Genomic DNA, 25,057 nt, shown 5'->3' on the forward strand with positions numbered 1-25,057 from the left:
TACTGGAAGGAAACTGATTTAAATTTCCAAGTGTAGCCATATAGTGCATGAACATTTTGACCGTCACTAAGTCGTATTGCTTCATGTACTTTAATATTTTTTCATAGATCTTTTAATAAATTATTTTCTCTACCTCTGGAAACCTTAGTCTCCAAAATTAATTCAGAGTCTAAAAGTCATCAGTGTTACATAAAGTGATTGACATATCTCAAGGGAATAACTAGACAAAAAACGAGGTGCACATCAATGGTAACACATGAAAAAGCATGATCTGTGTACCAAGCTATGATTTATTGGAAATAAAATAAATGGACCAGGCACGGTGGCTCACGCCTTTAATCCCAACACTTTGGAGGGCCAAGGCGGGCTTATCATGAGGTCAGGAGATCAAGACTATCTTGACTAACACAGTGAAACCCCGTCTCTACTAAAAATACAAAAAATTAGTTGGGTGTGGTAGCACATGCCTATAGTCCCAGCTACTTGGGAGGCTGAAGCAGGAGAATCACTTGAACCTGGGAGGCAGAGGTTGCAGTGAGTCAAGATCATGCCATGCACTCTGGCCTGGGTGACAGAGTGAGACTCCATCTCAAAAAAAGAAAAAAAATAGAAAAAATAGATAAAAATAGTTTTACTTAAGTTGAAACACATCAAGCTTTAAAAAACTATACATACATAGGTGTGTTTGTGATACACACACACACACATTCATATATATAATAAGAACTCCAGAAGCAAGGAAAAGTTGTTAAGAATATCTGGTATAAAACTGAAAGAGATAACATAAGCCATGTAGAATAAGAGGCCATTGATGAATTATCTATCAAAGCCAGTAAACATGAGTTTTTTTTTCCAGCTATTCATGATGGTTTTTTTAATAAGGATATTGTCAGTTGATCAAGGAAAAGAAATATGGTTGAAAGTTGCCATATATATAGCTTTTGTGTTTCTAGCAGTCAGACTTGTAGCTAAGAGGTTAGCATCCACAGGACAGATTTCTTAGGGGTTGATGATTATAGTGATCAGGTAGCTCGGTGGTTAATGGCCATAGGTTAGGTAGCTCAGTGGTTGATGGCCATAGGTTAGGTAGCTCAGTGGTTAATGGCCATAGGTTAGGTAGCTCAGTGGCTGATGGCCATAGGGAAGGGAGCTCAGTGGTTGATGGCCATAGGGAAGGGAGCTTAGTGGTTGACAACCATAGGATTGGTAATTTGGAAGATGGTAGTTCAAAGACTGTCTGCAGGATTCTGAACAATAAAAACTGGAACCAGGGGATGTGATAGGAAGACAGCTAGTTCCTTGATGGGACATGGACATAGCAGAAACAATCGAAGAGTAGCCAGAAAGGCTGCAGGCTCCACCCTAACCACATGACTTGTGACAGTTGTCATGGCACCTGAGCTCCACAGCTCATCTTAGTTACACAGATAGCACTGGGTGAGGTGACAGGAACTTGGTGGCCATTCCAAAGGTAGTGAAAGCTGTAGGTTTCAGGGCAGAAAGTGCTGTAACGCATAGCAGAGATGGAAGAGCAGGCGATCAAGCCCTGATTAACTTGAAGAAAGCAGGTGGCTGAAATGTGATTGTTAACTACGTGACCTACTGTTTCTACATACCCTGAATGCTGGGTGCTGGTTTCCTCTATAGCCCATCCTTCTGCTCCTAGTTTGGAATCATTTGTATGACATCTTATTAGAATTTTATTTAGTTGCCTACTAAGCAGTCCTCCAATCACCCTACAAAATATATGTTATAAATATCATATCCTTCCAATAACCATCATTCCAAAGTCAATCTGGTCTTCCTTGCTCAATATTTCTTACAGTATAGATCAATTTCTTCTTTAGAAATCATGTTCCTTTGTCAACCTTAATTCTTTGAAGGCACTGCTAAAAAGCCACAAATGGATCTGCATAATTGGAAATAATTTATTTATGGCCACTTTTTATTTTATAGAGCCAAACTATCTATATATAAATATTTAAAAGTATTAGTGAGATATTTTTAGAGGAGCTAAACAACAAAAATTCTTAATTTGGGAACTGAACCTTCTGAGACATAACCAGATCCAAAACCTAATTCATCTCTGGGAAATATGACATGGACATCACTTTCAAGTGTGTCTGTCCAATGAAGAATGTTGCCTCAATAGCTTTGACAAGTTTTGCTAAGATCCACACCCAATAAACATATAAGTCACTGTTCTATATTTTGTCAGCATGAAACTGAAGGTGTTAAAACACATGTTTTGATAGATTCTGTATAAGAAAGAGGCCTTCTTTTTTGAACGCTTACTAGGTAAACCTCAGCATGATATTGCAAATATAGAGAATGCTTATGTTTACAACCTGTTTATATATTATATTCTCCAAGGAATATATTCCTGTGCATAAAAGCTTCTGAAATAAGTTACGTATTTCTAATTTTTTTTCTAAGAAAGACCATTTAATGTACAATTAAGTATTTTTCCAAAGATACACTTTTTGGTTGATTATTTGGAGTCAGAATGTATTTATACATGGAAAGGAAGTAAAAATTCTTAAACTAGTCTTCCCCAAAGAAACATACTTTTAGCTTAGTACCATTAATGAACTCTGCAACTCAATTTGGACCACATTAGAATAAATGGATTTTATTACTTCCTTGAGGGGTTTCATTTAAAGAGACTACTTAGATTATGGCACCTCTGAAAACATGCTTTTGCTGGTACATATGGAGATGCGGAAATAATAAATCTTATCTAGAACAGCATTCGTCCTCCTGCCTCTCAGTGTGAGAATCATCTCTTTCAGTGGTGAAGGAACAAGAGCTGGCATTTATGGTTCAAGCAAATATAGCCAGAACTCATGATTTTGCACCACCTAGTTATAAAAGCTCTCACACATATTTTTCTACTTTTCATTTTCCTTGTCTGTAAAATGGGCACATTAAACACCATTTCACCAGTATTTTTAATGGTTTAATTTTTAAATGGATATGAAAGACCCTGAGTATTATCCACTTAGCATATTCTGGATGAAGTGGGTTTGCAAATTAGTCTGATTGAGACGTGAGTCATAGTGTATCAGTCTCGAGGGTTCTCTAGAGGGACAGAACTAATAGGATAGATGTATATAAGAAAGGGAGTTTATTAAGGAGGATTGACTCACACGATTGCGAGGTGAAGTCCCATGATAGGCCATCTGTAAGCTGAGGAGCAAAGAAGCCAAATAGTGGCTCAGTCCGAGTCCCAAAACCTCAAAAGTAGCGAAGCCGACAGTGAAACCTTCAGTCTCTGGCCAAAGGCCCGTGAGCCTTTAAGTCCAAGAGTCCAAAAGCTGAAGAACTCGGAGTCTGATGTTTGAGGACTGGAAGCATCCAGCATGGGAAGAAGCTGAAGGCTGGGAGACTCGACAAGTCTGCTCATTACACCTTCTTCTGCGGGCTATTTCTAGCAGTGCTGGCAGCGAATTGGATGGTGCTCACCCAGATTGAGGGTGGGTCTTCCCCTCCTAGTCCATTGATCCAAATGTTAATCTCCTCTGGCAACACCCAGAAATACCCAGATACACCCAGAAACAATAATTTTCATCCTTCAATCCAATCATGTTGACATTTACTATTAACCATTACACACAGCAATCATGGCCAACATAACATTGACAGCTGGTTTTCTAGATTGCCATCACATGCTGCCCTTTCAACTTAGCTTGTGGAAAAGGGCAAACCTTCCCCGGCAGAGGAGGGAAATTTCTTAGTTGAGGGTACACGAGTAGCTGAACTTTCTTGCTCAAAGCTCTTAAAATCTCTCATGGCTCATTTATGCAAATTTAGGAATTAGATAAAATCTTTTCCCCATTTCAGACGACAGGAAACTTCCACATGGTGTTGAGTATGTATCAGTTCCTGTCTATGCATATTCAACAGTCATATTTACATAAATCCCAATAATATTGGTAGCAGTATAAATACCTTTTATAATCTTTGGATAAACTGGAAATCAAGTAAGTCAGGTTGTAATTCTTTTTATTGAGTGTCTGTTATAACTAACAATATACTTCACCCTCCTTGCCTTGAAGAGTGGCGCATTTATTTTTAACGTTTGGCCAACTGACCGTTAAATCTAAAAAATGGATGCCGCAGGCAACATATCTTTTCCAATCCTGCAAAGAGGTGTTCTCTAATGATTTAGGAACCTCAAACCAATTAAGTTCTCATTCACCCCCAAAAGTTCGAGTGTCTCCATGATTCATGAGGAGTTATCTCTTATATTTATCAATAGCCAACCATGGAATTGTGCTACTCTGTGAGTGGATAGATAAGCTGTAGTTACATCTCCATCATCAGATACCCATGGCATAACTAATTGGGCATCACTGTACATAAGGCCTGTTTTTCCTTTATTTTTAGTTCAATTAGTATACAAGTTCTTATTTAGTGAAGTGTATAATGCTGATTTACCTCCAATATACTGTATCTTCAAGTACATGTATGGAAAAAATGCCACGAGTATCAAAAGAATGGAAATGTTAGTATCTTTCCCCTTATGCTAAAAAAAAATAAAAGAAAAACAAATAAACAAAAATGAGCAAACTATTTGTAGCCCTAACTGCCTTCTAAAGATGGGTCTACTTACAAGGAGGTTGATTTGTTATTTTGAGAACATGGATTAGTACAGATGTCTAAATTTGGAAGTAAGATTTAGAGAGGGCTGAACTTTATTACATTTGAGAATGAGAAGATTTTAGAGCTCCCAGAATTAGCTCAAATGTGAGATAACTGGGGGAAAAGGAACACAGGGGCTGGTATGGGAAAGAGTTATGCTATATGCACTGTTACATCGCCCTGCTATTTGAATAATCTTTACAGTAACAGTATCAATACATTTCTTTTGGAAAACAGTAAATGGCTATGTACATCTTCTGAATGGATCATGAGAGAAGTAACCAGAACAGAATCAGTAAACACATTGGGCCATAATGCCCAGGACATTAGTAGAATCAGCAAGATGGTATCGGATTTCATAAACCATGGAAATGGTAGGGATCAGAGTCAATGATAGCCAACGATGAAAGGAGGACAAAATTCTGCCTCCCTTTCTAGCCCTATCTGTATTTCATATAATGAAATCGTAAAGCTAGGAGAGATACTAGTAAATCATCTTGTTTGCTCATTTTATTTAGAATTTGTTTCTCTTTATGTCATTTGGATAGTTTCTATTGCTGCGTTTAGAAATTTATTAATGTTTTCTTCTGCAGTGTCTCGTCTAATCTTCTGCTAAAGCCATTTTCTGTATTTTCCACCTCACTCGTAGTTTTTATCTCTGTAATTGTGATTCAGATCTTTGTTTATATCTTCCATTTCTCTATTTAACATGAACAATCTTTTCTCTAGCTTCTTAAATATATGAATACAGTTGTATTAACTGTTTTAATGTCCTTTCCTAACAATTCTATCATCTGTGTAATTTCTGGGTTAGTTGTGGTTGATTTATTATAGGTCTTATTTCTCTGCTTCTTTGTATGCTTGGTAACTTTTTATTGAATGCCAGGTATTATGATTTAACGTTTTGTGTGTATTATATATTTTTGTTTTCTTATAAATACTCTTGCGATTTGTTCTGAGACACAGATAACGTACTCAGCAACAGCTTGATCCTTTTGAGTTTTGCTTGTAAGCATCACTAGGTAGAAATAAAGAAGCATTTAATACAGGATAACTTTTGTCCAGCACTGAAAGAAACCCCTTCTGAGTTTTATACCAGTTTTCTACACTGTCTGGTGGGAATATAAACTATTCTCAGTCATCTTTGGGCTCTGATTATCTCTCCTCTAACTTTTTTTTTTGAGACGGAATTTCACTTTTGTTACCCAGGCTGGAGTACAATGGCGCGATCTCGGCTCACCACAACCTTAGCCTCCTGGGTTCAGGCAATTCTCCTGCCTCAGCCTCCTGAGTAGCTGGGATTACAGGCTCATGCCACCATGCCCAGCTAATTTTTTGTATTTTTAGTAGAGACAGCGTTTCGCCATGTTGACCAGGATGGTCTCGATCTCTTGACCTCGTGATCCACCCACCTCGGCCTCCCAAAGTGCTGGGATTACAGGCTTGAGTTTTGGGTGTCCCTACACTCCCTTCATGCAGTGCCCTGATGGTTATGACTCACTGAAGACTTCGATGTATCTTCTGTAGATCCCTGAAACCTTCTATTCATCTCTCACCAATGTCTTTCGTGGAGTACTGTGCTTTATTTGCCTAATATCCAAAGTCCTGAAAACTCATGTTTTAGATATTTATCTAGTTATAGTGTTACTTATTATGATAAATCCTGTCCCTGAAACTCCATCTTGTCTGGAAACAAGTCCAAATCATTTCATTTGAATCTCTGTTTTCATACAGATAAATATTCGATATGTAAGGAACATCAATTTATCATAGTTTTTGAAAATAATTAAATAGAGACTGCATATTTTGTAGAGTCATAGAGATGTTTTTACTTACTGTAAAGGTCTTGTTCATGGTCAACAATCACCAATCCTAATTTATTTTAATTCATTATTTTCACATTGGTCATTTTGAGTATGAAGACCAGTTTCTTAGGATACCTTGCAAGCAAAAGAAATGGGTCACGTTTCATGTTAGGCCAACAAGCCCCACTACTTTATTCTTATATGTATATAATATAAAAGTTCTCTAGCAGTTTCTTTGCTTTTTTTTAATTGCTATTATTGTTGTTGTTTTAGAAAACAAGTAGCAATACTCTACCAAGAGACTCTCAAAGGCTGAATCTGGAAGGAAAGTAACTTCTCAGCCAACAAATATTTAATTTTCTACTAATGCAATCAAAGATCATATTGTCATTGCATAATTCTTCATATTTATTGTGCGGTTATCAATGTCTTCTTGGATATAGTTTTTCTTTTTCATAAATACTTTTATTCGATGATATATCAAACATGATATCATACTAGTTACCAAAATGGATAAACCATTATGAAATATAAGTTGGCTATCAAGAATATCTCGATGAGTCTTTAAGCAACACCTTCCTAAGGGCAAAGGCTCAATGACTCGGCAAGGGTTTGTGATGTGTAAAACATTATCTGCTCACATGGAATATAAATACACATATATATGCATATATGTATATAATATATGTGTGTGTATTTATATATAATATATAAATATCTATTATATAATACATATAAATATATATTATACATATAAATATACATATTTATAAATGTGTATAACATGTATTTATAAATATTATATATGTTATTATACATGCAAACATACATATAAATATATAATATATACAAATATATGATATATATCATGATATATAATATAATCATAATATATAACTATATTTTTATATATTTATATAATATGATTATATTATATATGATATATACTATATCATATATGACATATATGATATATATTATTTTATATAATTATATATTTGTATATGTAATATATATTATAATATCTATAATATATTATATATTATTATGTTATATAATATATTATAGATATAATATATTATGTTATATCTATATATTACATATTTATTTATATGTATATAAATATTTCTTACAGGAAATACACAAGATGAAATTGGAGATCTTTTTCTAGAAAGGAGTGTTCAACAATAAAATGAAACAAAACACAGGCAAAACTATGAGATATGTTAAAAAGACAAGAGCCAACTAATATAGCTCTTGATGGTCAAAACTGGAAAATTTTGAGCAAAAAAATCCGACATAACATTGGATTATAACCCAATGTATTGTATTCATGCATTTATACTTAATAAATAAATAATTGTATAAACAGAAAGTAGAAGAGAATAGGTGAATATTTGAATGCAAAATGACTCCAACTAATAAACATAGATACTCCGTAAAGAGGTAAAGAATGATTCCCACTTAAATGTGAACTGCACACAGCAGCTTCCTTCCAAAAAATGCAGTATGAAAAGGGGGAAAAGTGAGTAACTTTGCAGTGGAATCTGGATGGACCCTTCTGCAGCAAAATGATCAAGGTTAACACCAACAGTGGATAGTCCTGTTGATGGCATGTGCTCCTGATATGGAATTGTACCTCTTTGGTCTTTCTCCTGCAAACCCAGAACTCTGTTCTAATCCTGAGAAAGATAGCAGCCAAATCTTAATTTGGAACAATATGTAAAATTCCTGACACTCCTTAAAACTTTCAAGGGCATCAAAAACAAGGAATATCTGAGAAACTATCGCAGACCAAAATAGCCTAAAGAGACATGACAATTAAATGTAATGTGCCATCTAGAGTGGGAACCTGGACCATAAAAAAGATACTAGTTAAAAACGGAAGAAGCGTGAATGAAGTATTGACTTTAGTTCATAGTGAAAAATCAACATTGGGTCATTAGCGTGACAAAGATGAATACCAATGCAGACTGTCAATAACAGGAGAACCCATGTATAGGGTAGATGAAACTTGGTATTATCTTCACGACTTTTCTGTAAATATAAAATAGCTTAAAATAAAGATTTATTTATAATGCAAACAATAGGTTAATTTTTTTACTAATGAAAAGTCAAAGAGATTTGTTTGTTTTACATCTTCATCAGCTTATGCCACAGGTTACTGAGGCTTAACTTTTGTCAAGTAAGCTAACATTTAATTATAATTCCCACTTTGGTGCTGTTCAGGTGCTATTTATAGTGCACTTTCTCATATTTCACCTCATTTAATTTCTGTGACAAGTGTCTGAGGCAGAAAGGAAGATTTGTTTTTCTGATGAGAAGATAAATTTAAAATTTTACTCAGTTGATCCACATCACACGAGATTATAAGTCAACTTTTATGATATCTTACCTGGCATTTCTTTGTATTTCCCTTAAGAAAAACCATGCCATTGTTAAAAGGGAAAATGTCTTTACCTTTGACTATAGTCATAAGCACATATTACTGTACTGTTTCTGAAAGCTAAATTGCACTATGGTAGCCTATAAAATGATGATAATATAGTTTCCTAAGTGACTTCCTCATATATGACTTTACTCTCCCTCTGGTGATAAGAACTGGGCAATTGATTGTACCTTTTTTTCTTCTTCTTTATTTCTCAGGAAATGAAGTGAAGACAATGGGCTTCATGGTAAGAAACCTTGTTATTACGGTCACAACATATCACCAGGCAGTATTCAAGTGAAGAAGGCTTTAACATTTGTGACAGTTCAGTGGCTCTATTTCTGATGAATGAACAACAGCTCTACATATGCCTTTGGTAGGTGTTTTCAAAGTCTTTATGAGTTTTGGAGGCCATTTATTTAAAAAACATACAGTTTTCTAACTTTGACAGGTTATAGAAAACTAATACTTTACCAGAAAATCTAAATAGGCCTGTTTGTGACATCACTACATACTAACTCATGTGACTAATTTACAATAAGCGTAAAGAAAGCACTGAGGAAAATTTAACCCTCTGCACACATTGTGTACTTCTCTATACATTGCATTTGTATTTTAACTCCTAGAATCCATACTTTTTTAGTAACTAGTACAATACATTAATTTTAGGACAACATCGGGTAAATAATGAGCACAATTTTTCTAGTTGCAGAAGAGTTGATGGAATTTCAACAGATATTAAACAATTATGAGGAATTTGTACCTACATTTTATTTGACAGTCACTAATGGCCCTTCCATACCTATATCCCACCATGTTTTCTTAGTAATTTTATGCTTTTAATCACAGTGGTCACTTGAAAATTCAGCAGCAATATTACACAATTTTAATTACTTGCCATCTTTGAGAGCCATAAAATGGTAGCATAAAACTTAAGTACAGTCTTAACTGGGATTCTGTGAACCACTGTTGAATGAGGTTTAATCCCGTCTAGATTTACTCCCACGAAAGCCTCAAAATAATGATTTGAGTGGTTTTAGTCAGTCATTGATAAATGATAAGAAAGCCTTAGGCCTGGCACAGTGGCTCATGCTTATTATTCCAGCACCTCGGGAGGTAGAAGTGGGAGGATCACTTGAAACCAAGAGTCTGAGATCAGCCTGGGCAACATAGTGAGACCATTTCTCTTAAAAATTATTAAAAGTTGGTTGCACATCATGGTGTATGCCTGTGGTTCTAGCTGCTAGAGTGACTGAGGCAGGAGAATCTCTTGAGCCCAGGAATTTGAAGTTATAGTGAGCTATGATCATGCCACTGCAATTTTACTCCAGCCTGGGTAACAGTCTGAGACTCTGTCCCCCACCCCAACCCCCAAAAAAAATCCTTAGGAAGAGAAACGTCCAGAAGAATCCAGAGAAATACTACAACATACTATTTGGCACACCTTTGAAAGTGAATGAAAACTTGCTGAGTGAATCAATGAAGAAGTCAACAAATCACTCAGGTGAAATTTGTCATTCTTTATCAAGCAGCTAGAGCACGCTCATTAATTAAAAGTATCATAAATCACTAGAACTAACAAATGAATATTAGCAAAAGTCGTATTTTTAGAATGTGAAGAAGCACACTTATTAGGTGTTAAAGCAAGTCTTTTCTCACTTTATGGAAGACACGCAGACAAAACCTGGGAGACTGGTGCTGTCCAGGAGAATCTTGAAACAACTCATACAAAAAGAAAGAGTTTTATTTGGAAGAGATTTATAAGAAGTGATATATGGCAAGCTATATTTAGCAAGAAATCTCAATCCTAATATTGATTCTGCCTGGCCAAACTTACTGGAAGGTAAATGCCAGGTCCTCCAGAGAGAGCACAAGCTTTAGAAATCACCAAATGCATAGCTCAGGGATCTGAAGTTAGTTGATAATAAGGTTAGGGGTTGGTACCTGCTACCCACCTAGTCAGTGGCTGGCAACAGCAGAAGACATAGGTCAAAGGGAAGCCACTGCCAGCCGTATAGTTCAAGATCTAGTAGATACAAGAAAAGTGGGTCAGTGGATGGAAGCTGTTAATCGGGAATCTTGGCATCTGGTGTGTGTTGGTGGATGCTCTGAACTACGGCCACAGTAGGTAACAGGAACAAAGTGAGTTTCTTGGCAGTGTCTGGACACATGACAATCAATAGAAGGGTTGCAATAGGGTTGACAGTTGCTGAACCCACAGTTGGCTGGCTGGCTGGCAGCTGGTGGGCTCATTACTGTTCTCTTGGCAGTTGTCCAGGAACCAGGATGAAAACTGCTGAGTAAGCAGAGGGCACCTCTTCAGCTCACTCTTCTAGAGCAGAGAAAACCAAATCAGGGAAAAAGAAGGTAACAATAACTCCCCAAAGAGCAGGAGCTTTCATTTCCAGAGCAGCAACTGCTAAACACATGAAGTTAACAAAGTGAGTTTCAGACTTATAGAAGCTTTTTCAAATGTGCTCGTCACCTTCGAAGCAAATTTCCTATATACCCTCACTGCTTTCTGGCAGTTCCATATATTCACTCACTGCTGTCTTGCTGAGATTCTTTTACCCAACATCGTTCCCTTAATAGTTTGTTTGGATGCCAATGAAGGTGCCCTCCAGCCTTCTCATTTAATTTTACTTATAATTTTAAATGTCTCAGCTATTAACCCTCACTCTTCTCATTATGTCCAGGAAATGTTCAGGATCATAACTAGCAGAGATGAAATTTCTTCTTAAGCATAGGGTGCAAAAGGGATGGAGAATGTAAGTCCTCTTCTCCGTAGATGGTGGATACAACATGTCAAAGAACAGGTTAGTGGCTTGCCAAACAAAGATGACTTCTCATTCTTGAAATTTTCACAGTTCCTTTTATTAACAAAAAGAGAAAAATACATGTACAATGTGGTAGACTTTTTATAAAGTAAACTCTTCAAAATAAAATATTGTAACTTATTCTAAGATTCTATCCAGATCCTATCTCCATATAAATTCACCCATTTAAAAAACATGCTAGGCTAGGCACAGTGGCTGACACCTGTAATCCCAGCATTTTGGGAGGCCAAGGCAGTCGGATCACCTGAGGTCAGGAGTTCGAGACCAGCCTGGCCAACACGGTGAAATGCTGTCTCTACTAAAAATACAAAAATTAGCTGGGCATGGTGGTGGGCACCTGTAATCCCAGCTACTCAGGAAGCTGAGGCAGGAGAATTGCTTGAAACTGGAAGACGGCGGTTGCAGTGAGCCGAGATTGCACCACTGCATTCCAGCCTAGAAGAAAAGAGCAGAACTCTGTCTCAAAAATAAAAGCAAGCAGACAAGCAAACAAACAAACAAGAACTACCATGTAAAATTCAAATTAACTGGAGCCCTGCCTGAGATGGATTGGATTCCAAAGTCCTGAGAGATTCTGCAAATGTTTTTACAGACCCTCCTGAGAATTAGAGAATTTACTAAGATTTGTTTGGAGCATGGTCTTATTTCTGCTTCAATCTGATTTAGTTTATTACTTCATTTTTTTTAGAAATCTAGCTTATTAAAATTGCAATCTATTTAAAAGATTTTTGATATATGGGTCCGAATCCACAGCTGGACTACGGTGATGAGTATCTGGCTCACTGCCTCCTCAATACCACTAAGTGTTGTTAGCATATTTATTTTGACAGTTTGATATAAAAAATAGTGTTTAATTGTTGAACTAATAAGTAGTCATTAGATGACTGGTGAGGCTTTCTATTTTGGTATATTTGTATTGATATTTCGCTTCCTAGTTGTGAATCTTAATTGTTGATTTTAATATCACTCAGTAAATGTATCTTTCATTTTACAAAGAGATATTTTTCTCAAAGACACAGAAGAAAATGAACAGTTTTAGAGTAGTTTTGATGGATTCTGTATTGCCAAATTAAATTTTGCTTTGAAAAATATGGTGAGTTTTCAGAAAAAAAATAAAGCCTATTTCTGGCCTATTACTTAGAGGCTCATATTTAGAGAGTTGTAATTGGGCCCAAGAACTTGATTTACTTTGAGGATACAGCTACAAAGCCTGGTTAGAAATCTACTGGATGAGAAAATCCTACAGGCATTTGACAATTATCAAAGTCTCTGATTAGTATGCCTATATAACATAAAAACAAAAGCATTGCGTTCCAAAAGATCTTAAGATAGAAACAGTTTCCCATTGAAACTTTTTGGGGAAAGCTCTTATACAACTTTCACCAAATATTTTCTTTCGCGGATCTCCCCCTGACACACATATATCAAATTGCCTTGACATCTGATAGATAGATTAGATTATAGAGTGACACATTGGATTAAAGATTCAGCAGTGTGTTGCTTTCATATGCCAAAGCATTAACGTGGTAATATTTCTAAATTGCTTGTTTACAGATGTGGAAGATTCCGTAAAATGAGTATCGATGAAAATGAACTGTGGTTAGCATCTAGAATAATGCTAAGTGTATAACAGCAACTTAAAAATATTTGTTGATTAAATGAGGCTGAATAATGTGTTTGGAGATATAATTTTAAATAATGGTATTCAGCTGTGTTTCAGCAAACATAGTTTGAGACTCTATCCCTGAGGAAAATGTTTTTCTTTCATGATTTACCTCTCCCTGTCTTTCTTTTCCTTCTTCATTTTTACCCTCTCCTCACACTACTGGGAAGGAAATAGAAAGCATTTTGTTATACTCACACTTTCACTCTAATAATAAATAGAGTAATGAAGTGTAGTTCTCTTTATAGAAAACAAGACATCAAGTATGCTTTAAAATATAACAGTCGCTTTACCCTGTGGATGAGAAAGTTCTGTAATCAATTCATAAATTTGTGTTACAGATATTTCTTGCAGGCCATCATCATCTCCGCGATGCAGCTCACGCCAAGTTGACAATGCCAGATATTTATAACCAATATGAATTTCATAGAAAATGGAAAGTGCTCTTCTATTTTAGTGGAGAATGAAGGCTCATCAATACAACTGTCCCTAGAGCAAACAGGAACAGACAACATGTTATGTGTGGGCAGCATAAAATTTCCTTGTGTGGTCTTTTTTTTTCCAAAGTATTGTTACATCTGATTATTGTCTATTTATATTGGGAGCCAGAGGTAGTTTGCGCTTCTATATGGAATTAAAAGGAATAGAAAAAGGGAAAAGGCAGCAAAATATTGTGTTTTTGTGTGTATATCCTCTCAGGTTCCCTCTGAAGTCATTGGCCTTAAGTTCCTAGGTAAGGCTAAATTGCTCCCTGGAAGGTTCTATAAAAAAAATTCCTTATTAAGTACACTACACTTTTTAGGTCATGGAAATAAAATGACTTTGACACTTGCAATAATGCTCTGATTTGAGCTTAGAAGAAAACATAGTCTACTATTGATTTCACTAACTGGAATGTGAACTGTGTTGCAAACCTTACATCCTTTAATTTTTAAATAATTGCCAAGACATGTAAATACTAAAAACATAAATTTTGATATTATCTTCAGAGAATAGTAATGTCTTTTGTCTTTTGACTTTGGATGAAAAAATAAGGTAATAGCAAAGGAAATACAAAGCTCAAACACCTGCAATCCAGCACAGCTGTGAGTTAAAGAAGCACAAGTCAACATCCATAGTCAGCTGCTTTAACAGGTGAACCGAAAATGATGGCAGGTTATTGTGCATAAGAAAGTATGAGCTTCCATAATTGAACTTTTGTTGCCCAATATCTTCACGTGGACCTATTTATAGAATCATTTTAATGTGAATGTTTTTATTATAAAAGGGATATGTTATGTTTTGCTAAATAATTTTGTCCACATGTTGTGATAGAGCTGGTCAATATCGATATCATTAAGAAAGCAAACCATAATCTATTCAATATTGCGTTAGTTCACAGGAATAATTTTTCAAACTTGACACTTTATTGACTGCTCTGGAATGAGGCATTAAGTAAATAATGTGGTATTTATTATTAACTTCATATTTAGATAAACTTAGCATAAGGCTTTAAAGAATTTACTAAAGTTGATTAAACACATTTTTTGAGGGACAATAATCTATTCTTTGATTATATTAGATTACTATAGAAATAGCTTTGGATTCATTTGCTGATACTGAAAAGTTCCAGCACATGGTTGAAAGATCTGTAGATCAAATATCTAACTCACAGTCCTGTTCCTTTGCATTCAAGTGAACAACCTTTATCAGAATGACATGTTCAATACTATACTGTCTATACAAAATAGCTGTTCCTCAGTTCACCCTTGTTGGGATATGAACTTTCAAGATTTCCTTTTAGTTTATCCTATGGCCTCTCACTAGCAGCACTTCTGTATGGCATAAGATACAGGTGCCTGTGTGCAGTAAATTGCCTGCTCAAGTTGTCCCAGAGGACTAGATGTCACATAAAGGGCATCCACCTACTTTAAAAAGGTCACTGCTTTCCACAGTACAAAAGTGCTGGAGTATGCATAGGACATGAATGCTTTCAGTAATCCTTGGGATTTTTCCTAATTAATGCGATCTCTCAGTACAATTGTTAGACATCTCAGAGTATAAAAAACTACATACGGTATTTTAAAAGTAGATCTTTAGTTTCATTGCCAGATATCTCTCAGCACAAATTAGATTTGTATGAGAATAACCCTGCTTTTGTTTCAATGCACAAAACAAACTTTGAACATCTGCATACTTAGTTAAAAAAATGTCCATTGGAACATGTCACCGGAATAATATCGTTAATGACATATGCTTATTTGACCAAGAGAATACATTAAAATATGAAGAGCAATTTTCTATGAAAAATAATAATAAGATCATTAAAAAGGAACAGAAATGCCCAAATAATTAAAGAGAAAAAAAGCCCTTGGACCTTGAACAAGGTCACAAACATTCAAGTACTGTCGTGGTAATATATGTCAGAAAAGTATAGAATTCAGAGTGTTTTATTTTATGTATTTCCTTTAAAGCTTGCATTCAGGCTTACTCTGATATCTTAATATATGTTTTGGTAATTTATGTTTACAAGGTATTGGTTGAGGAATGTGGTGTTGGAAGTTAGTAAACATCAGTGTCAAATTCGGGAGATTTTGAGTATTGCAAGGAAAAGGTAGCTACGCTTTCTTACTTGCCTAGGAAGGGCACTTCCATATGTCATCTCTGATTTGAAGTGGACTATGCTTCTCTCTTCCATTGGTTTAGAATTCTTCTATCACATAATAACTTAGAGGATTTATGGGAAAGTTCAAAATCTGCTGTTTGTGTTTTTATTCCACTGATAAAATAAATGCATGAATGGGAGTAATAGAATATATTGACATATCTAGAGAAAAATATTGTTGCTTGTCCCTGCATAGCTGGTGGTACATCACAGACAGCAACAACAAAAATCCATAATAAGTGCTATGATTTGAATGTCTTCTCCATAACTCATGTCGAACTTTAACTGCCATTATGATGATCTTGGCAAGTGGAGCCATTAAGTGGTGATTAAGTGACAGAGTTCTCATGAATTGATTAATACTGTTATTTCATGAGTGGGTTAGTTGTCCCAGGAGTGGGATCCTGATAAAAGAATGAAATCCCCAGGATATCCTTTCTCTGTCTCACAGGCTCATTTGTTCTCTCCCATCATGTGATATCTTCCACCATATTTTCACAGCAAGGGGATCCTTATCAGATGAAAACCCTCTATCTGGGCTTTCCAGACTCCATAACTGAGAACCAATGAAACTTCTATTGTTTATAATTTGCCCAGTTTGAAATTCTGTTATAGCAGTAGAAAATGGACTAGGACAACTAGCCAAAACCTTAGGTCAGAAGCTCAAGTGACTACAGTGAGACATTTGATGAATAACTGATTAACAAATCCTAAAAATGATAATTGCAAGCTTTTATAGAAGATAATCCTATGACAGAATAAATCTTGTTATGTAACATGGATCACTTGGATCATACTATCTCAGCAAGTAGTTGAGACAACCCTAGCAATTATATATATTATAATTCATAGTAAGCAAAATCAAATACTCATCTTTAATTAGAAGTCTCTCTTGTTGAACTTACTCTGCTTTTGGAAAACAACCAATGATTGCTAAATACATTTCAGTCATACCTATTTGAGGTAACCTTGTTGTTGGCAAGAGGGTCTAATGTATTGAACATATTGGAAAACTCTCGGATATTGCTCTTTCTTCACTCACTACCATCTAGCTGCACTGCGTTCCTTTTATTCTGCATCCTCCCCAAGTTCCTGCCTTTGCTCTTGTTCTCCAGGTCTAAAATGGTTGATTACAGGGCACTCTCCTTTTAATATTTCTAGATACGATTCAAATAGAATTTTTGTTAAAGCCAAAATATTCCAACCTTGTAAAAATCAGCCATCTCCCCTCTTTTTATAATATAATCTGTATCCCCTTTATATACTGTTTTATACTCTTTTTCCTTTTGTTCCTACTATATAAAGTACATCTGAGCAGATGTATGTAGTCTCATTTTATTATATTTCTTTATCAATGTTTATAATTTTTTGTCATTCTCCGAAATTGAGTTATTATTATATATCCAGAACATAGAAGAAGGCTTGTCACATAATAGAAATTCCTTGTTATTGACTGAGTGCTTATGCATGCTAAAATTACTTCAAAGGATAAAAATGCATTTATCAAATGATACAATGAGTCACTGACTGAATTGTCAATCTGAAATGTTTAAGTTGATTCTCCCTACCGTTTCAGGGAACATAGTCAAAGAAAAAAAAAAAAAAAAAAAAAAAAAAGGCAAAGCAAATGACTGGTTTAATGATTTAAATAATGAATGGAACGATTATTAGGTAGTCGTGTCACTGCACATGCTTTAAATATTTCCCTCCACGCTTTTCTTGCATGCATGGGTTCTGACAAAGAATCTATTATAATTCTTGCCCCAGTTTCTCTATACATAAGGTATTTTTTCCCCTGGGATTTTTTTCAAGAGTTCACAATCATTTTTGTTTATCTGAAGTATGAGTATGATACGCCGAGGTATAATAATCTTTTTGTTTTGTTCTAAAACCCCGCTCGGTTTTCTCCGAACTTCCTGAATCTGTGGTTTTGTGTTTATCATTAAAATTTGAAAACTCTCAGTCATTGCTACTTCAGAACCTTATTTCTTCCCCTTTTGATATTCCATTTAAGAGCATATTACATGTTTTGAATTGTTCCGTAGTTTTAGATGTCCTCCTCTGCATTTCTGTGTTTGTTGTTGTTGTTTTTCTGTTTTTTACCTTTGCATTTCAGTTTGGGAAGTTTCTACTGGCATAGCTTCAAGTTTACAGATTCCACCCTTCACCATGTCTTGTCTACTAATGAGACCATTAAAATAATTACTCATTTATGTTACAGTAGATTTTATTTCTAGCTTATTTCTTACATTCTTTAATTTATATCTCCCTGCTTCCATAGTCCATCTGTCTTTACATGTCATTATATGTACTTTTCCCTTTAGAGCTCTAAATGTATTAATCAGAGTTATTTTAAATTCTCTGCCTGATGATTCCAATGTCCATGTCATATTTGAGTCGATTTAGATGCTTGCTTTTACTTTGGAGGCTGTGCTTTCACTGCCTTTTGCTGTGTCTCTTAACTTTTTTGCTGAAAGTCGCCTGTGTTGTATTTATTGGGTAGTAGGAAATGAGACAAATTGACCTTTAGTGTTAGATTTCAAACGAATCTGGCTAGAAGTTGAGCTGTGTTTATTCTTTGCTGTAGCTGTAGTTGTCAGAGACTTCAGATTTCTCTAGTACCCTTAATTTTTGTCTACCTTCTTTGCTTTCAGCTGACCTAGGTACTCCTCCTCAGAGACAATCTGCTTCATGGAGCCCTTTCAACTGTAATCCACTGTGATTATACTGGAGCCTTGCCAGCATAGGGGGAAAGGTGGAAGAGAGGAGAAGCATTTCATAATCTTATAATTAAACCTCAGTCTTTTATTGCACCTGTGTCTCTGAGCTGTGACCTTCATTAGTATTTCTCAGTCCTCCCTTTTTAGGTGAGCCAGAAAAGGTATTTGGGGTGGGGGTGTGGAAAGGGAAAAATATCTTTTCCTTGGGTTGAGTAAGGTCCTGGTAAAATCTTTTGTTTCCTGAAGAGTAAGTGTTTATTATGGAGGAGGTTCTGAATGTGGTTTTCTAGGATTATTCCTCCCTTTCTCGTGACAAAGCTATTGGGGCATCTTCCTTGGATTTCTTCCATGAGAAACCTGTAGAATTTCTAGAGGCAAACCCGTGAAGTACCGAGGCATGAGGCATTTTTAAGACAGTGGCATCTAAGAGTGTTTTATACACATGCTAGTAAACACTCAGCCTTCAGAAATTCTTCAAATTTGATGATTTAAGTGTTCCTACCAGATTATGGCTTAGCAGCTTTTGCTCCAGATGTGACTCTAAACTCACCTGTCTCCCCAAATTTTGGAGTGGAGTTTTGCCCTGCAGACTCAATTCTTTGACAGGTTCAGGAAAAGTCACTGATTTTCAAGTTGCCTATTGTTTTCTTGTTGTAAGACAGGAGTGGTGACTCAAGCTCCTTTTGTGTTGGAATTGAAACCAGAAATTTATACATTCCTGAGTCATCATCTCCAATGGCATCACTTTCATTAATTTCAGGAAAAATTCTCTAAGCAAAAATACAGTTTCAGTGGAGAATGAAATTTGTGTTTATACTGGCAAGTGATTATTAAGAGTTATGTTTAAAGAGAAGACTCAGAATCCACATTCTACCCTCAAAATATCTATAGAATATGTTAGATTAACTCCATTTTAATTTTCTTATGTATGACTGACTTAAAGACTCTGATAATTATTCAGGTATATGTGTTTGTTTTTTCCACAACCCATTTCAATCAAGATAAGGAAGGATATGATTCTGTGTATCTTTCTTATGTATTTGGTATGTGGAATCTGATCTTGAAATTAAGAAAAATTAGTAATGCTTCATAATTGGTTTTGATAGAGACATGCTTTCTTGATTAAAGTTCATTTGAAAAGGGCAATGTATTGTTTGAGCTTATAATTTGACAAAAGGAAGCCAGCTTTTATAAAATTCAGTTTGAAAATGACTACATCCGGAAGGTTAATCACAAGAAACACAATGGTACTTGAATATTAACAAAGAATATTTAATTTTTGTGTGTGAAAATAAAAGCCTAAAGTTCTACCCTCTACTTATTTTAATCACAGAAATAAAACCTATAAAACTAGAATGCAAAACATATCAGATAGTAAACTGTCCCGTAATTTGCTCGAATAAACAAATCTTCATATTATACTTGTAGTTTACTGGAGAAACATGGACTTTGAGAAAACTTAGAAATAAATCTTATACGAATAATTTATAATCTCTGTGATTGTGGCTAAATTAGGAACAATTACAGCTACTATGCTAGATATTCAGAAAATTAAATTAATGAAATAATAAATAAGACATAGCTGGCAACAGATAATTATCAGATGTGGACTAATGTATAGCTAAGATAATTATCAGATGTGGACTAATGTATAGCTATTAGCAGGTCCTGTCTAGTCATGGGATGCTGGATACAGAACTTTCCTTAATTCCTAGCTCTTGGACTTGTAAGCTGTGGGAGAATGAGAAGCAAACATTCATTTCCCCCAGACTCAGGAAAGATAGCATTGAATAAAACTTCAAGGGAAAAAAAATGTGAAATTTCTCATCACCATCCAATCAAAATGCAATCTACTGTGATTTAAATCAACAAACATTTACAGAGAGCCTAGTCATGGTACTCCCACAAAGACAGCCTCAAAACCCTCAAAGTCTTGAGGAGAGTTTATAAATACATATAAAACAATGAAAAATAAAACATATTAGTGATATAAGGATAGACATTATTCAACAGAACAGAATAGAGTCTAGAAATAGACCCATCCATTTAAAGAAAATTTATTTCTGAACAAAGGGATACAGAACTGGAGGGCAGTAGAAAAAGAAGGGTGTTTTAGGAGATGATGCTGATTCAACTAGAATTTTGACCCCTAACTCACATCACACACACACACACACACACACACACCATTTTTCACTGATGGCATATTTAAATGTCGAAAATAAAAAAAAAAGTTTCTAAAGGTAATATTTTTATTAATATCAGGTAGACAAAGATTTCATTAAAAGGATGATAAAAGTACTAACTATAAACAGAAGATCAATAAATTAGATTAATTTCTGTTCTTCTAAATACACCATTAAGGGCATAAAAATACAGGGAAATATATGAAAGAATTTAAGCTAAATATGGATAAAAAATGAGGAGTTAGTATCTAAACCACGTAAAGAACTATTCCAATATGAAAGACAGACAAACCTACTAAAAATAGCAACAAATGACCTGAATTTTACTTCACACACACAAAAATCTAAATGGTCAAGACACAAGAAACATTTTCTTAAAAAAGTGCTCAATTTAATGGACCATCAAGAAAATTAAAAATAAAACGAACATTTCTTAGAATTACATTCTCAGTAGGAATGCTAAATGTAAATAGGCTAACAACTTCAAGTGTTGGTGAGGGTGTAGAACAACTGGAATTCTCATACTCCGATAGCAGGAGTCAATATTAGCATAACTGCACAGCAAAACTTTGCAATGGTATAAAACAAGGCCAAACAAGCACATCCCACATAACTTAATTCCACCCTTAAACATATTGCAGAAGAGAAATATCTCCAGATGTGTATTAACATATAGTACAAGAATACAAGAATAATCTGTACATTAATTCTAATAGATCCAAGCTTGAAACAACCCAAAGGCTCATCAACAAAATAATGTATAAATAAATTTTAATGTTTTAACCTTAAACATTATACATACAAAAAATAAAAAGACTAATTGGACATATAACAACATGGAAAAATCTCAGAAACATCATATTTAGTAAAACAAGACAGAGACCAATGGGTAGATACTTTATAATTTCATTTTACAGTTCAAGAACATGCGAAAATCAGTTATGTATGTTACATTAACTAAAACCTCATTTAAAATGAAGCTGTAAATAATAGTTCAACAAGATTAACAATAAACGTATGGCTGAGATAAGAGGCAGCCTGAGCAACGGGTGATTAGGGTGAGGAGCACAGGGAGGGCCCGGGAAAGTCTTCAAAAAATAAGGGATATGGATGTCACAAATTCAGAATATCCAGGAGAGCAAATAAATCAGGCAATAGAGTGAACCAGGATCGATTTAAAAACAGCAGCATGATCATGATGGTAGGTGGAACTGCCATTCTGCTTCATTGTTAGGAAGTCTCTAGGGCAAGATGGAAATGAGAAACAGAGGTGTATTCCTTGTCTAAAGAGAAGAGGTGTGAGCCAGCTCCTGGCAATCACTGTCTTTCTTACACAGTGATACAGTTTCTAGGTTTTCTAGCTATTCCAGTTCCTCAAAAAGGTAAATATTTATGCCTATACAACTTTTGTGTGTGTGTGTGTGTGTGTGATGGAGTCTCTCTCTGTGGCCAGGCTGGAGTGCAGTGGTGCAATCTCGGCTCACTGCAACCTCAACCTCCCGGGTCCAAATGATTCTCCTGCCTCAGCCTCCTGAGCAGCTGGGACTACAGGTACCTGCCACCATGCCCAGCTAATTTTTATGTTTTTAGTAGAGACAGGCTTTCATCATGTTGGCCAGGATGGTCTCGATCTCCTGACCCCGCCTTGACCTCCCAAAGTTCTGGGGTGACAGGTGTGAGCCACTGCGCCTGGCCACAGCTTTGTTTTACTTTAATTTATGAAATATATGCCCCCACACATTTTAGGTTGAATAAGAGAAAAATTCATCTTTGTTTTTGTTTTTTATTTTTTTGAGACGGAGTTTTGCTCTTGTTACCCAGGCTGGAGTACAATGCCATGATCTCGGCTCACCACAACCTCAGCCTCCTGGGTTCAGGCAATTCTGCCTCAGCCTCCTGAGTAGCTGGAATTACAAGCACATGCCACCATGCCTAGCTAATTTTTTGTATCTTTAGTAGAGATGGGGTTTCACAAATTTGACCAGGAGGATCTCGATCTCTTGACCTCGTGATCCACCCGCCTTGGCCTCCCAAAATGCTGGGATTACAGGCTTGAGCCACCGCACCCAGCCGAAAAATTCATCTTTAATTGTTACAGGTCCCGTAGCATATAACTTCTGGTAAATTCTGCGATAGTTCAGGACTGTTTTGTTCACCTCAGTATATTTTGCTCCCGGCCCATAGTATGCAAGCAGTACATTTGTTTCTGAATAAATCAGAAGATTAATTAATGAACTTGGACTGTGTTTTTTAAAAGTACGAGTTTTCAAAGCAGAGCTGAAGAACATATTGCTCTCAATTAAGACACATGCAAAAGGGTAGATGATTATAAAAAGCATATGTTTGGGGACCTTTGTGTAAGTCAGGCTTGCAGGATCTTAGTTTTATTATTTGCAGTACTGATCAAAATAGGATGAAGCCAGAGAGGGAGGAGGGAGAAAGACAGTGAGGGAAACCAGCTTTGCTACTAAGGTGTTTGAATATTTATCTTATGGAGATAGATTATAGGAAGCCAGCAAAGGCTTAAGCAGAAACCTGGTCAGGTTTTCAATTAGAAAGAACATTCTGGTGAAAGCATATTCAGTGGAATAGAGAAATAAGAGGCATCATTCCTAATTTTTCCTCTTCAAAGCAACTTTCACCAAGGACTTTTTGGGTCTCTCAAGTACATAGGGTCAGAAGTCTAAAAGCAGCTTAAGGAATAAACCATCAAGCAATCCTTCCACTGTCAGGTACAAATATATGGTTGAGAATCATTTGTCCAATTCACTCATCTTGCAAACAATTGACATTGGTCATTTCTGTGTTAAAATTAAGTCATGAAAGAAAAACCACTGAACAAGATTCCTAATTCGGACTTAATCGCATTTATTATAGCGTAAATCAAATACATTCTTCCCACACCACAGCAACGCTGAATAGCATTGTAAGCCAATTCTTTTGATGTCAAGGAAAGATGAAAACAAGATAAAACATGTAAGAGAAGCAGGTTGCATTAGATCACAGACAGTAAAAGTAAGAAACATCAGTTACTACTAGCGAAGAAGCAAAAGTCCCCAGATTTTTCTAGAACAAAGAAGCTACTGGTTTCACAGTGCAGAGCAAGATGGATGACAAGTGCTGACCACATGGCTCAGAGGTTGGCAACCACTGAACAGAGGCCCCAGAGGTCTGAGGCTGCTGGACACAACATGAAGGGTTTGAGGACCATAGGCCAAGCAACCGGAGGGTCGGCATCCAGAAGTGAGGAGGTTTGGGGGCTGGCAGCTATTGGCAAAAGAGGACTGGGGACGATAGCCACCAGGCACACAGCTTCCTGTGGGCTGGTAACTATTGATCAGTGGCCTCAGTGGACGACAGCTGCTGGACACGTAGCTCTGCGGTCTATAGGATACTGGAAGGCAGGAGCTGGAGATGAAAGAAGCAGGAAGAAAACTGGTTCCTTGGCAGGATCTGGGCACGTAGTAAGCAGTGGAAGAACAGCGAGAGGTTTCAAGGTTGCCGGTCTCACAGTGGGCTGGCTGGCAGCTGGCTGGTTCACCGCAGGTCTCTTGGCAGTTGTCTGTGAGCCAGGTATGGTCTTGACAGCTAGTGGGTAAGCAGAGGACATCTCCACAACTCACATTGGTAGGGCAGAGGGCGATGGAGGTAAGAGGAATATGGCAGGAGGTTCTGAGAGATCCTGAGCTGGAGTTTCCAGAGCAGTAGTTTTGGCAAGACATAGTGAGGTTGTGAGAAGAGGCTGCGGTTGACGGAGAGAAGCAAGTGTCTCGAGCTTGTTCTGCCCTTCGTTGACTTGACCCTTTATATATCCCCAGAAGATGGTGCTTCTGCATACAGACTCTTCCTCTTGTTGTACGAGGCTACATCGGAACTCTTTATTATAGCCAAGGAAGTGACGCTCCCACCTCCCATAAAACCGGAACGCTCCTTGCAATGCCATCCATTGATTAAGTATATCTATAAACCAGCGCGACTGCATTTTACTAGTATCTATCCTTCTTAAATTATCCAAACACAACAGACATGTTTTAAAAGCTATGTACTTACTCTAATTAGAACCACCATGGCACAAACATTCTTAAGATTCCTCTCTTCGAAAGTTGTAGCAACTTCTTTGAAACAGTGAC

The 25,057-nt window shown here is 36.2% G+C and overlaps 1 protein-coding gene and 1 long non-coding RNA gene across 2 annotated transcripts; one reads left to right on the plus strand and one right to left on the minus strand.

The window, feature by feature from the left end:
* Positions 1–10,876: 10,876 nt before the first annotated feature.
* Positions 10,877–14,035, plus strand: LOC118149937 (uncharacterized). Its single transcript, XR_004737711.3, has 3 exons — positions 10,877–11,244; positions 11,574–11,693; positions 13,719–14,035. It is a non-coding gene; the product is annotated as an uncharacterized LOC118149937 (long non-coding RNA).
* A 9,743-nt stretch (positions 14,036–23,778) lies between these two features.
* KRTAP26-1 (keratin associated protein 26-1) lies at positions 23,779–24,709 on the minus strand. The gene has a single exon (XM_002761381.5). It carries the CDS (start codon positions 24,647–24,649, stop codon positions 24,017–24,019), a length of 633 nt encoding a protein of 210 aa, XP_002761427.4. The 5' UTR covers positions 24,650–24,709; the 3' UTR covers positions 23,779–24,016.
* Between the last annotated feature and the right edge of the window lie 348 nt (positions 24,710–25,057).

Source organism: Callithrix jacchus, chromosome 21 (genome assembly GCF_049354715.1).
Source record: "Callithrix jacchus isolate 240 chromosome 21, calJac240_pri, whole genome shotgun sequence".
NCBI classification, from domain to species: Eukaryota; Metazoa; Chordata; class Mammalia; order Primates; family Cebidae; genus Callithrix; species Callithrix jacchus.